We start from the raw sequence: 13467 nt of genomic DNA on the forward strand, positions 1-13467 counted from the left end.
GTGGGTCGCTGCATGTAAGCAATGAAGAGAGCTCTCCCTAGAACCGCGTTGTGGTGGCATCCTGATCTCAGACTTCTAGCTTCCAGAACTGTGAGAAAATAGATTTCTGTGGTTTAAGCCACTCAGTCTATCGTATTTTGTTATGGCAATCTGAGCTAACATGAATCCTTTATTTTGGCTGTGTCACTTGGCAGAGCCTATGGAGCTGCAGAGATCCAGGGTAGATTAAGACTGCTGACTGTACTCTCTGGTTAGCCTCAGGCCGAGAGTTGCAGACTAGACCAACAGGATTCTGGAGTAAGTCTATCCTCTCTGCAGCAGAAAACTAATTTTTTTAAAGGTTCTTTTGGACACTAAATAGATGCAATTTCTGACAATGAAACATCAAGAGACCAGAATTTCCCATTATGACATAGGCATTAGTAGACCCAGAAATAATGTATTTGAGTGGATATAGCAGCAGTCCTCACACAATGGAAATACCACAGTTAATTATGAACCCAACTTGGTCCAAAGGGCCTGTGGTACAGAAAAACATGGTCCATACCCTATGTCACCTACTCTGGCTGCACTGATATCAGCCCCTATTTTCTTGTCTTCAGATTGTGCCTACAGTCTCATGGGTTGGGGAGGACCTTTGTTCAGATTTTGGAGGAAATCAGCCCTGTGTAACCCACAGATTCGTTGGCTGAATATGTTTTTGTGAACTAAAGTTGGATGATTGCCAAACTAAAACTTAACTCGGTATGCAATAGAAAAACACAGGTGGGGGGAAATAATCTTAGTGGGCAGAGCTAAAGCAATATACCTGGTCATCAGTTCTGTGAGGCTAGAAAAGTGTCTTGAGGTAAAGATATACATGGACTCCTGGGGAGTGGTATATTTCTTGGCTTGTTGGTCTGGAGCCTCATAGGAACACGGTTGGTGTATTCAACACAGAAGTTCTGGAGAAGTGCCGTCTGAAAGAACCAATACATTTGAACAGAATGTTTGGTTCTTGGTGTCTCGTGGAAGTGCTTATAAGAAAGCATGTAACACAGAGGAGGCATTGAACAGTTAGAGGGTGCAATGAGTGGTTCTATGGGTGTCAGCAGCTCCTACCCTCTGCTACCCAAGTCCTTATGTAATGGCTAAAATGGTGGTGGCTGATACGAAATAGACACTTCTATCACTGCAGTTGACTTGACTTATGCCCTGAGATGTTAAAGTATATGCTAAAATCACACAGGGAACTGTACTCAATATTAGGTGATAACCTATAAGGTAAAATAATCTGAAAAAAATTATATATATATATTATATATATATATATATAATTATATATATATATATATATATATATATATATATAACAGTCTGAACTGTTGTGCTGTACACCTGAACCTTACATGATATTGTAAATCAACTATACGTCAATAAATAAATTATATGCTAAAATACCCCCCAAAATGCACTTCTTCCCATAAATATCTTAGATGTTGCAGCCGCTGGCCTTTCAGTAACAAAGACTAGTTCTGTGACCTCAATAATGTACCATTTCTCAAGGAGACCGTTCAAGAGGATAATGATCACACAGGATCCTTTTGATTCCTAACAGGGAGGTATTTTGTCTCTGCTGACATTGATACATGTTCTAGGTATGGATCTTTCCTGCCTGCTATGTCTTAGCCAGCATCACTTTCTCAGGGCTCACAGAGTATCTGATTACTAGACCCATCTAATGTCTCCTTAGATAATGGAATCTTTCTTCTTTTAAATGAGCGAGTTTCCACTACAGGCACATGATCAAGATATGTATTGATTTTTCATTACTTTCATTATCAGGAAACTCTTGACCCTATGGTATGCTACACAAAGCTCATACATAAGCAACAAGGAAATTACTCGGGAGTCACACTGTTTAGGGGGTATGGTGATGTCCTTCAAGATGCGGCCTATAGTCTGAAACAATGGCTCTTCCGTGGTTTTTTTCTATGATAGCGAAAATAGATTGGCCTAGAAGCCCATGAATCAAAAATGGTCTTTCTTACTGTCACTTCTGGTTATGGAAGTGCTGGACCAGAAGGTATGTACATAAATAATTTAAGTACTAGTATTTCTCCAGATGGCTGCACCTGTTATACACTCCCACTTGGAGCTCTGGATAGTTCCCCACAACCCTTCAATCCCCACTTGTAGCAGGTATCTCCTTGATTTCTGAGTTTTGCCTTACTGTGATGAAAGAACTTGGGCACTGAGATGGTATATCTGCATAGGAACCCTGCTCATGCGAGCTCTTGTGAGTCTTTTCCTTGCTACCAGTTGAAGAGGAGCAAGATGTAATAATTTAGGGCTTCAGATTCGTGGAACTTTTAGATAACTGGAAGAGACAGCTGGATGTACCTGACCTGAAATAGAAGGGAAACTTAGAACAGTTGGTCAGTTCTCTCCTTAATTTGTATATATGCAGGTCAGGAAGCAATAGTTAGAACTGGACATGGAACAACAGACTGGTTCCAAACAGGAAAAGGAGTACGTCAAGGCTGTGTATTCTCACCCTGCTTATTTAACTTATATGCAGAGTACATCATGAGAAATGCTGGGCTGGAGGAAGCACAAGCTGGAATCAAGACTTCCGGGAGAAATATCAATAACCTCAGATATGCAGATGACACCACCCTTATGGCAGAAAGTGAAGAGGAACTAAAAAGCCTCTTGATGAAAGTGAAAGTGAAGAGTGAAAAAGTTGGCTTAAGGCTCAACATTCAGAAAACAAAGATCATGGCATCTGGTCCTATCACTTCATGGGAAATAGATGGGGAAACAGTGGAAACAGTGTCAGACTTTATATTTTTAGGCTCCAAAATCACTGCAGATGGTGACTGCAGCCATGAAATTAAAAGATGCTTACTCCTTGGAAGAAAAGTTATGACCAACCTAGATAGCATATTCAAAAGCAGAGACATTACTTTGCCAACAAAGGTCCGTCTATTCAAGGCTATGGTTTTCCCAGTAGTCACGTATGGATGTGAGAGTTGAACTGTGAAGAAAGCTGAGAGCCGAAGAATTGATGCTTTTGAACTGTGGTGTTGGAGAAGACTCTTGAGAGTCTCTTGGACTGCAAGGAGATCCAACCAGTCCATTGTGAAGGAGATCAGCCCTGGGATTTCTTTGGAAGGAATGATGCTAAAGCTGAAACTCCAGTACTTTGGCCACCTCATGCGAAGAGTTGACTCATTAGAAAAGACTCTGATGCTGGGAGGGATTAAGGAGGAGGGAAGGGGACGACAGAGGATGAGATGGCTGGATGGCATCACTGACTCGATGGACGTGAGTCTGAGTGAACTCCGGGAGTTGGTGATGGACAGGCAGGCCTAGAGTGCTGTGATTCATGGGGTTGCAAAGAGTTGGACATGACTGAGCAACTGAACTGAGGGACAGTTCTCTCTCTCTGGACATTTCTTCTCCTGAGTTAAATGGTGAGGATAGTTCCTATCTTCTTTATCTCATCATTGGCTAGGGAGTGGATACTCACGTATTCTATCTGAGAAGTTTTCTTAAAAATGCTGGTTCCTCAGGACCAGGGTATCTGAGCAGACACAGTACTGAGTGTTGGCGGAAGGAACACAGATAGGACAGTGAGAAGTCAGTAGGAAGTTTATTTTCCAGTTTACACAGATGCCCACAAACTCCGAAATGGCAGACTTTCCAGATCAGAGTGTTATAATGATATCACGTGTGATAACAATTTCATAAACAGGGGTGGAGATATTCACACCAGGAGGGCATATATTCTCTTCTGACACAACTTGAGCCTTCCCTGTTATGATCCCATTTTCTGGAGAGAAGAAGCAAAGCTGTGTCAGGCAACTGGACTCCACATGCAAGCCACCCTATTCTGCCTTTTGCTGTGTCTGATGCTCAGCCCCGTTTCTCAGGCTCGCAGCTGTTAGGAGCCTCGCCCGTCTGCCACATCGAATAATTGCCCACACTGCCTCTATGTCTTGTGTTTCCTTCTTACTCCAATACCTTGTTCCTTTTGCTTTCTGCCATGTCTCAGTTCCACCTTGACAATTTGCCCTCTCTTCACATTTCCCCTTCTCTGACATGAATGCTCAGCAGGAAATTTCTTCACTTACCAGGTGCTTCTATCTCCCAGAAGAATCTTCTTGTACTAACACCACACAGACAGCTGGTAAAACGAAAATTACCGTAAGGAAAAAAGACCGTGTCAGAGACTTCCAGTGTGTTTTTAACCTGAAGAGAAGAGGGTGAGACAGGGTTAACGAGGGTAGACCTGACTGAGGCAGCCCTGGAGTGACCGTTAAGCAGAGTAAACATTTTCAAGGCCTACACTGAAGGGGGAACCAGGGGTTTCCCCCACACATCACCGGTTAATACATTCAGGGCCAGACTTGACTTTAATGAACTTTTGGTAATTCTCTTTATCAGCTCTGATGACCTTTAACCTGAATTGTTAAAAAGATGTCTTCTTGGATGTGGTGATGTCAAAGTTTTAAAGTTGGGTTTGAAGGTATCCTCAGATACCATACTTGTTTCTGTCCCCTGGTGTGGGAGTCAACCCACCTTGAGGGTCTGGCTAACATTTAACTCATCAACTGATGTGTGAAATGTTCTTTGTTTTGAGGAGTGGACGAGTAATGGGGCTCACCATGGTTGGACTGTGTTTAGTTCTGGACTGAAGTTCCCAAACTGGAGTAGACAGGAAATGATTTCAGTGAGCTTGTCTTTTGTCTGGTGAACCAAGATGGTTGTGGAGATTGGAAACATTATTTTGTCTGCTCTGATGTGGTGGCAAAAAAGCTCACCAAACAAATACAGCAGGGTTTATTGTCCCTAGTATCCTGCCTTCTGGCTTTGTGATGTGGCATTTATCCCCCTGAGTGTCTCATTTTACTTTTATGAGATGGAGGTGTTGATACTTACATATCTAATTTATGAGTCCATAGGTTTCTGGTTTTGTGTATGGTAAAGAGCTTTATCAAGGTGAAGTACTATGTGTGTTGTACAAATAATACATACTTGGAGTCTGAAAGCACTTGGCCAACTAGTACTTGGTGCCTGATTTCCTCCTCAAATAGGATTATAAAACCTTTACTCAGATACAAACTCTAAGGAATGACTAAGATACTCAGATGGGAGAAGAAATCTGCTGAGGTCATACCTGAGAAGCGAAAGTACCAAAAGCTTCCTGAAAAAAGCTTCAGAGATATATTCTGGAAAAGGCATGCTCAACAGCATTTCTAGCATCATTTATATCTGAATAAATATCAGAAACCTGATGTAATTCAAGGATTTTTGGTCACTGTGCAACTTGCCCATCTCTTTCCATCTGTTTCCTAAAAACCCTAAGGAGGCCTTGAAGGAGTTGGGGATTGCTATCAAATACAGAGAAGCGAGAGGTCTCGGATCTGATATGAAGAGTCACTGAAGCCAGTGGGGAAAGGTATTGGAGATAGGGCCTGGGAAAGCCAGTTCTGGTCTGATAGTCTCCCATCAGTGGGGGAGCCCATGATTACCTCATGGTTGCAGCTTCCCTCTCATCTACCATGGCCTCCTGAGCATAGTCTCCCTCAAGCTCATCACTTCACAGGATGGGGGTAGGGACGTGGATGGCTCAGTTCCAAGAAGCTCCTTTCTCACTGACACTCAGTCTTATCCGTCTTTGTTTTTGTCCCCTCTCTTATTGCTTTTCTCTCTTCTCTCTTCTCTTCAGGTGAAGTATCCTGACATGCTTTTAATCCTCCACTAATTTATTCTCTGTATACTATCAATTCATTTTTTAAAATATTTTTTATTATGGTAAAAGTCATATAATATAAAACATACTATTTTAGCCATACTTCACTATAGAGTTTAGTGGCACTAAGAACCTTCACATTGTTCAGCAACTGTCACCATCATTCATCTTTCCATTTTTCACCTTCCTAAACTGATACTCATGACTATTCCAGGAATCATGTATCGATGTGAGAGTTGGACCATCAAGAAAGCTGAGCATCAAAGAATTGATGCTTTTGAACTATGGTGTTGGAGAAGACTCTTAAGAGTCCCTTGGACAGCAAGGAGATCAAACCAGTCCATCCTAAAGGAAATTAGTCCTGAATATTCATTGGAAGGACGGATGCTGAAGCTGAAACTCCAATACTTTGGCCACCTGATGTGGTGAACTGACTCATTGGAAAAGGCCCTGATGCTGGGAAAGATGAAGGCAGGAGGAGAAAAGAGGATGAGATGGTTGGATGGCATCACCGACTTGGTGCGCATGAGTTTGAGCAAGCTCTGGGAATTGGTGATGAACAGGGAAGCCTGGTGTGCTGCAGTCCATGGGGTTACAAAGAGTAGGACAGGACTGAGTGACTGAGCTGAACTGAATTGAAACTGATCCTCTATCCCTAATACCAGACCACCTTACCTGGGTCCTGATAAACCTGTTTACAGGACAAGAAACAACAGTTAGAACTGGACATGGAACAACGTACTGGTTCAAAACTGGGAAAGGAGTATATCAAGGCTGTATATTGTCACCCTGCTTATTTAACTTATATGCAGAGTATATCATGGAAAATGCTAGGCTGGATAACTCACAAGCTGGAATCAAGATTGCCAGGAGAAATATCAACAATCTCAGTTATGCAGATGATACCACTTTAATGGCAGAATTGAAAGAGGGACTAAAGAGCCTCTTGATGAAGGTGAAAGAGGAGAATGAAACAACTGGCTCAAAACTCAACATTCAAAAAACTGAGATCATGGTATCTGGTCCCATCACTTTATGGCAAAAGTAGAAGCAGTGACATTATATTTTCTTAAGATTCAAAGTCACTGCTAATGTGACTGCAGCCACAAAATTAAAAGATACTTGCTCCTTGGAAGAAAAGCTATGACAAACATAGCATATTAAAAAGCAGAGACATCACTTTGCCAACAAAGGTTCTTATAGACAAAGCTATGGCTTTTCCTCTAGTCACGTATGGATAGGAGAGTTGAACCATAAAGAAAACTGAGTGCCAGCGAATTGATGCTTTTGAACTGTGGTGTTGGAGAAGACTCTTGAGAGTCCCTTGGACTGCAAGGAGATCCAACTAGTCCATCCTAAAGGAAATCAACTGTGAATATTCATTAGAAGTACTGATTCTGAAGCTCCTAGACTTTGGCCACCTGATTTGAAGAGCTAACTCACTGGGAAAGACCTTGATGCTAGGAAAGATTGAGGGCAGGAGGAGAAGGGGATGATAGAGGAGGAGATGGTTGGATGGCATCACTGCCTGAATGGACATGAGTTTGAGAAAATTCTAGGAGATAGTGAATGACAGGGAAGCCTGGTATGCTGCAGGCTTACAAAGGGTTGGATACGACTTAGCAACTGAACAGCAATCCCTATAAAGCAGTAACTCCCCACCCAACCTCCCCACTCCCTAACCCCTGCCTCCAGGCACCTACTCAGTATTTTCTGAATTTATAAATTTGAGTATTCTATCCATACCATGACTTCTTCATCCTTAAAGTGGACATAATAATACACACATTCCAAATGGGGTTTCTCTGAAGTTCAAGGCAAAAGCATTTGTAGGTGACTTCTTTATAAGATAATGTTTCACTTCATATCAGTAGTGATGACTGAAGGAGGGAATTTCTCTTTTTCCTCCCCACTTACCATAACCTCAAATTCTTCACTTACCACTATGCATTGAGATATAAGATTTGAAACTGCAAGTGTTATCACATAGCCCGTTGAGTTGTCAATCTGAGAAGTTGTCAGATTCGCTGAAATTACGTTCTGTCTAGATATGGCAAAAGAGGCAGAAATCCAAAGTCAGATCAAAGTCCAGGATTGAGGTAGCCTGGGAGGTAAAATGGAAACGGGAGGCAGAGAGAGCAGGGGGACAAAAGGAGTAGGGAAGATACAGAGGCATCAATGCCATCACTCCTAAGGATCTACTTTGCATGACGCCCACCTACAGTCTCTCTATGTCCAGCCAAGACACACCTATTTGGATGTGTGGGTGCTAAGTTGCTTCAGTCATGTCTGACTCTTTGCAACCCCATGGACTATAGCCCACCAGTCTCCTCTGTCCAAGGAATTCTCCAGGCAAGAATACTGGAGTGGGTCACTATTTCCTTCTCCAGGGGATCTTCCCAACCCAGGGATTGAACCCACACTAGTACCACCTGGGAAGCCCACCTATATGGATATCTAGACGTGAACATAGAATATTTAGATTTTGGGTTTTTTTGGTCATCTAATGAGGGCAGAGATATGGGCTGAAAGAGCTGATTTCCCTTCATTTCAAATTCCTGACTGAATCTCAGTGGTTCTATTTGAGGTAGAAGTGATTTGATTGCATGGTTTCTTTTAGCTTATTATGCACTTCCTTCCATTTTTCTTGTGAAATCATCCCATCATCCAGGGAAACTCCTTATCCTCCACTAGTGGAAGGATATGAAGCTCTAAGAATCTGAAATATTTATTGTATCAATGAATTAAGTTTTAATAGGATTCATTTAGCTCAGCTTTGTTTATCAACTCGCTGTTCCTCAGGCCTAAATTGAGGGGAACCTGGAAGTACTACGTAGTTAACCTTAAAGAATTGACCCCCAGCATACCCCGCACGGGCTTCCCAGGTAGTGCTAGTGCTAAAGAACTCACCAGCCAATGCAGGAGACATAAGAAACGTGGGTTTGATCCCTGGGTTGGGAAGATAACCTGGAGGAGGGCATGGAAATCCACCCCAGTATTCTTTCCTGGAGAATCCCGTGGACAGAGGAGACTGACGGTCTATAGTCTGTGGGGTAAGGAATCCACCTGCAACGTAGGAGACCCTAGCTCAATTCCTGGGTCGGGAAGATCCTCTGGAGAAGGGAAAGACTACCCACTCCGGTATTCTTGGGCTTCCCTGGTGGCTCAGCTGGTAAAGAATCCACCTGCAACGCGGGAGACCTGGGTTCAATCCCTGGGTTGGGAAGATCCCCTGGAGAAGGGAAAGGCTACCCACTTCAGTATTCTGGCCTGGAGAGTTCCGTGGACTGCACAGTCCATGGGATCACAAAGAGTTGGACATGACTGAGCGACTTTCACTTTCAGTCCATGGGGTGCGACCCCATGGGAGTTGGACACAACTGAAGCGACTTGGCATGCACCCACACACACACACACATACCCCAAACACAGCCTCTGCCCTCTTTGCCTCTTCCCCTTAGAGAAATCCCCAAACTTGTCAGGGATCCTTTTACCAAAATTTCCAAGGCTCCATTCCTGTCTGTTATATGCTCCTTTCTCCATATTCTGTTACATGTCAGTGTTTCCTTGGGCATTCCTGACTTCTTTCTGAAACTCAGTGCCTCCCTATTTGCGAATACATAGACCCCTTTCAGCGCCTCTCCATCCACCAGTGATAGAGCTGGAGGCCAGTGTGTTGTTACATCATGGCTCTGCATACAGGAACAGGTCCAAGGCAGGATCCCAGAGCATGCTTCTACTGTTTCGTGATTAGAGAACCATGCTCAGACCTTGCAGACTCTGAACTCCAGTGTGTGAGGAGGACCATATAAAGAAGATGAGACTGTTGCCAATGAAATGACAAGGATTATCTCCATTGGTGGATCAGAACAACTCTTTTTATTGGGTAGTGACCAGGGACATGGCCCTTGTTGTACGGCTCAAACATCTTATTCAAAGTTTAACCCACAGCTATAGACCAAGCTCAGATTCCTGCCTATGTTTCTTTTTTTGTGGCAAAAGGAGAGACTGATAAAAGGATAGAAAACTGAGTTAACGCAAAGTAGCTGTAGGTTGTGGATTCGGTAACCTCTCCAACAGGTTCTGAACAGGGAGAAAGTGAGACATAAGACACAAATAGTAAGGATTCCTAGGATGGTCCTCTTGGAGCAGGAAAATAATATTTAGGTGCATAATGTGGGTTTCTGGGTTGGCAAAAGGGTCGTCCATGGAAGATTCTCTGTAGGGAGGAAAAATAGATGACTTACATTTGTCCGTGAGCTGTGCCAGTCCGCAGTGTCAGGCAGAGACCCAGGAGCAGGGCAGCAGCGCTGGTCTTGAAGAGAAGCTGAAGAGCATGCATGCTGGAGGAATTTGGTGCTCAGGAAGCCCCTGTGTTCCCAGGGAGCAGGATGGTTCTTTATAACTCTAGCAGGATGACCCTGGAGTTATCGGGACAGGTTCACTTGGCCAAAATCATCACACCTGAGGGATTTCCCTCATTGCTAACTTTTTCTTATCGTGTGTGAGAAAGGTCAATGTTTAGCTGGAACTTAATTAAGGAGAGAGAGGAAGGAATGAATTGGACCATTTCCATTTGTTTTTCAACATTGAAGTGTTCCTGGCTCATTAAGATAGATCCTGCCTTAACTGTTTAAACAGGATTCTTTCCTTTTCTAAGTCCTACTTCTTAATCCTCGTTCTAAGTGTAAAGACCCATGAGGTGTCCTTTCCCTTTGTCCTGTGTGTGACACATGTCTTCCTCTCAATGCCTCAACCCTAAAATTTGCTATAGATTTCAGATGTAGAGTGGATGCCATGAAACTAATGTCCCTACTCCTACCTTCTCTGATTGGCATGTTTGGTTCAGTGAATCATCTTTGGGTGTAAAGTGTGTTTAAAGAGAATTTAATCCATGGAAATAGAAAAACTCAGATGAGACGAGGGGAGACCAGATATATATGGTGTGCATTTCTTTTTTAAAAAAATTAATTAATTTATTTTAATTGGAGGCTAATTACTTTACAGTATTATAGTGGGTTTTGCCATACATTGACATGAATCAACCATGGGTGTTCATGTGTATTTCTTATGATACTGCCAACAAGCAAGAAGCTGGATAAAATGCCTTTATGTGATTTGATTGGTTTGTTAGGAGCCTTGAATTCATATTACCTTTTTGGATGCTTCTCTAGCTTCAGTTACTGCTCTGTCTGCTTCTAATTGCTGGAAATTAAGTTGTAAGGAGGGATTTTTAAAAAGCCCATTTTGAAGGACTTTTATGATCATCTCTAATTATCTATAAGAGAAAATGGTATCTGAGGAAACGGAGAATTAGGGTGACTAGGGAACTCATGGAATTTCCCACTTACTATCCAAATGTGAGAACCATGGAAGAGCTGAGGGTCCTTGCATCAGATGGGGAGGTAAAGTCCAAGAGTGAATGAGTAGGGGCAGCTGAGCGTGCTTCACTCTTACTCCTAAAGGGTATCTCAGAGAACTAGAGTGCTGAAGCTAAGCGTGACCTTGAGATGCCTTAAGGCTAGAGCAAGACCAGGAAAGGTTGCTTTCATTCTTTGTTTGTATTTTATGCAGTATTGTCTGTGAATCAGGTGGGGCCTCTCTCTAGCTCCAGGTGCTTTCCGGCAGGTCTTCTGCTTGCCTGGATCACGATGCCCTTCATCTCTGTTTTCTCTCTTGTTGTTTAGTCCCTGATGTGTCCGACTCTTTGACCCTATGGACTGTAGCATGCCAGGCTTCCCTGTCCTTCACCATCTCCCAGAGTTTGTCCATCCTCATGTCCATTGAGTCAGTGATGCCATCCAACCATCTCATCCATTTCCTTCTCCAGAGGATCTTCCCAACCCAGGGGTCGAACCTGCATCTCCTGTGTCTCCTGCATTGCAGGCCAATTTTTTACATGCTGAGCAGTAGGGGAAGCCCATCTCATCCTCAGTTGCCCGCTTTTCCTCCTGCCCTCAATCTTTCCAAGATTTAGGGTCTTTTCCAGTGAGTCAGCTCTTCACATCAGGCGGCCAAAGTATTGGAGCTTCAGCTTTAGCATTGGTCTGTCCAGTAAATATTCAGGGTTGATATCCTTCGGATTGACTGGTCTGATCTCGCTACTGTCCAAGGGACTCTCAAGAGTCTTCTCCAGCACCACAGTTTGAAAGCATCAATTTTTTTGGTGCTCAGTCTTTTTTATGGTCTATCTCTCATATCTTTACATGACTACTGGAAAAATGAAGCTTTTTTGGCAAAGTGATGTCTGCTTTTTAATATGCTGTTTGTCATAGCTTTTATTCCAAGGAGTAAGCATCTTTTAATTTCATGGCTGCAGTCACCATTTGCAGTTCAATAATTATTTTGGAGCCTAAGCAAATAAAATCTGTCACTGTTTCCAATTTTCCTGTCTATTTGCCATGAAGTAATGGGACCAGATGCCATGATCTTAGTTTTTTGAATACTGAGTTTTAAGCTAGCCTTTTCACTCTCCTCTTTCACCCTCATCAAGAGTCTCTTTAGTTCCTCTTTGCCTTCTGCCATTAGAGTGATGTCTTCTACATATCTGAGGTTGTTTATACTTCTCCTGAAATCTTGACTCCAGGTTGTGATTCATTCAGCCCAGCATTTCACATGATGTACTCAACATATAAATTAAAATAGCAGAGTGACAATATACAACCTGGACATACTCCTTTCCCAGTTTTGAAGCAGTGCATTGTTTCATGTCTGGTTATAATTGTTGCTCCTTGAACTGCATGTAGATTTCTCAAAGACAGGTAAGGTGGTCTGGTATTCCCATCTCTTTAAGAATTTTCCACAGTTTGTTGTGGTCCACACAGTCAAAGGCTTTAGCATAGTCAATGAAATCAAACTGTACATCTGGAAGTTCACATACTGTGGAAGCCTAGCTTGAAGGATTGTGAGTATACGCTTCCTAGCATATGAAATGAGCACAATTGTACAATAGTTTGAACATTCTTTGGCATTTCCTTTCTTTGGGATTGGAATAAAAGGTAACCTTTTCTCCTGTTACCACTGCTGAATTTTCCAGATTTGCTGGCATTTTGAGTGCAGCAATTTCACAGCATCATCTTTTAGGATTTGAAATAGCTCAGCTAGAATCCTATCATCTCCACTAACTTTGTTAGTATTAATGACTCCTAAGGTCCCCTTGATGTCACACTCCAGGATATCTGGCTCTAGGTGAGTGATCACACCATCATGGCTATACAGGTCATTAAGACCCCTTTTTTTCTCTAGTCATTAAATTTCTTTTTTTCCTATTCCTTTCTCTTCCAGTAATTTATTATTTATTAAAATGTTACTTTTCAACTCAATAATAGATTCTCAGGGAAAAAACAATCAAAATTAAATAAAGGACAGACATTGACATTTAAAACTTCAACTCACTTATCACACTTACTTTTTAGAGAAACACTTTTATTAGTTTTGTATATCTTTTAAGCTACTATTTCTATTTCTTTAAGCTACTGAATTCTTATACAGCGTACTGTGTTCCTAATTTTCTGACACAAAATTCATCACAGACTGCTTTGCCTTACTGTTTCTATTTAACACTATGATATGGAGACCTTTCGTTATAGTATATAAGACGTCCTTCATTCTAAGTACAGCTGTGTATTTAGTTGTGTATACAAACCATAATTTATTTTATCATCTTTTTTACTGATAGACAATATGTTACTTTCCAAATTTTTACTCTTACAAATAGTGTTGTAATC

At 42.1% G+C, this 13467-nt stretch overlaps 1 protein-coding gene across 1 annotated transcript; it reads right to left on the reverse strand.

Moving 5' to 3' along the window:
* On the reverse strand, positions 3619-10228 carry LOC102182197 (prolactin-inducible protein homolog). Its single transcript, XM_005679550.3, has 4 exons — positions 9988-10228; positions 7682-7784; positions 4119-4236; positions 3619-3817 (listed from the first exon to the last, which is right to left on the reverse strand). Exons 1-4 carry the CDS (start codon positions 10080-10082, stop codon positions 3693-3695), a joined length of 441 nt encoding a protein of 146 aa, XP_005679607.2. The 5' UTR covers positions 10083-10228; the 3' UTR covers positions 3619-3692.

This window comes from Capra hircus, chromosome 4, assembly GCF_001704415.2.
Source record: "Capra hircus breed San Clemente chromosome 4, ASM170441v1, whole genome shotgun sequence".
Classification (NCBI taxonomy): domain Eukaryota; kingdom Metazoa; phylum Chordata; class Mammalia; order Artiodactyla; family Bovidae; genus Capra; species Capra hircus.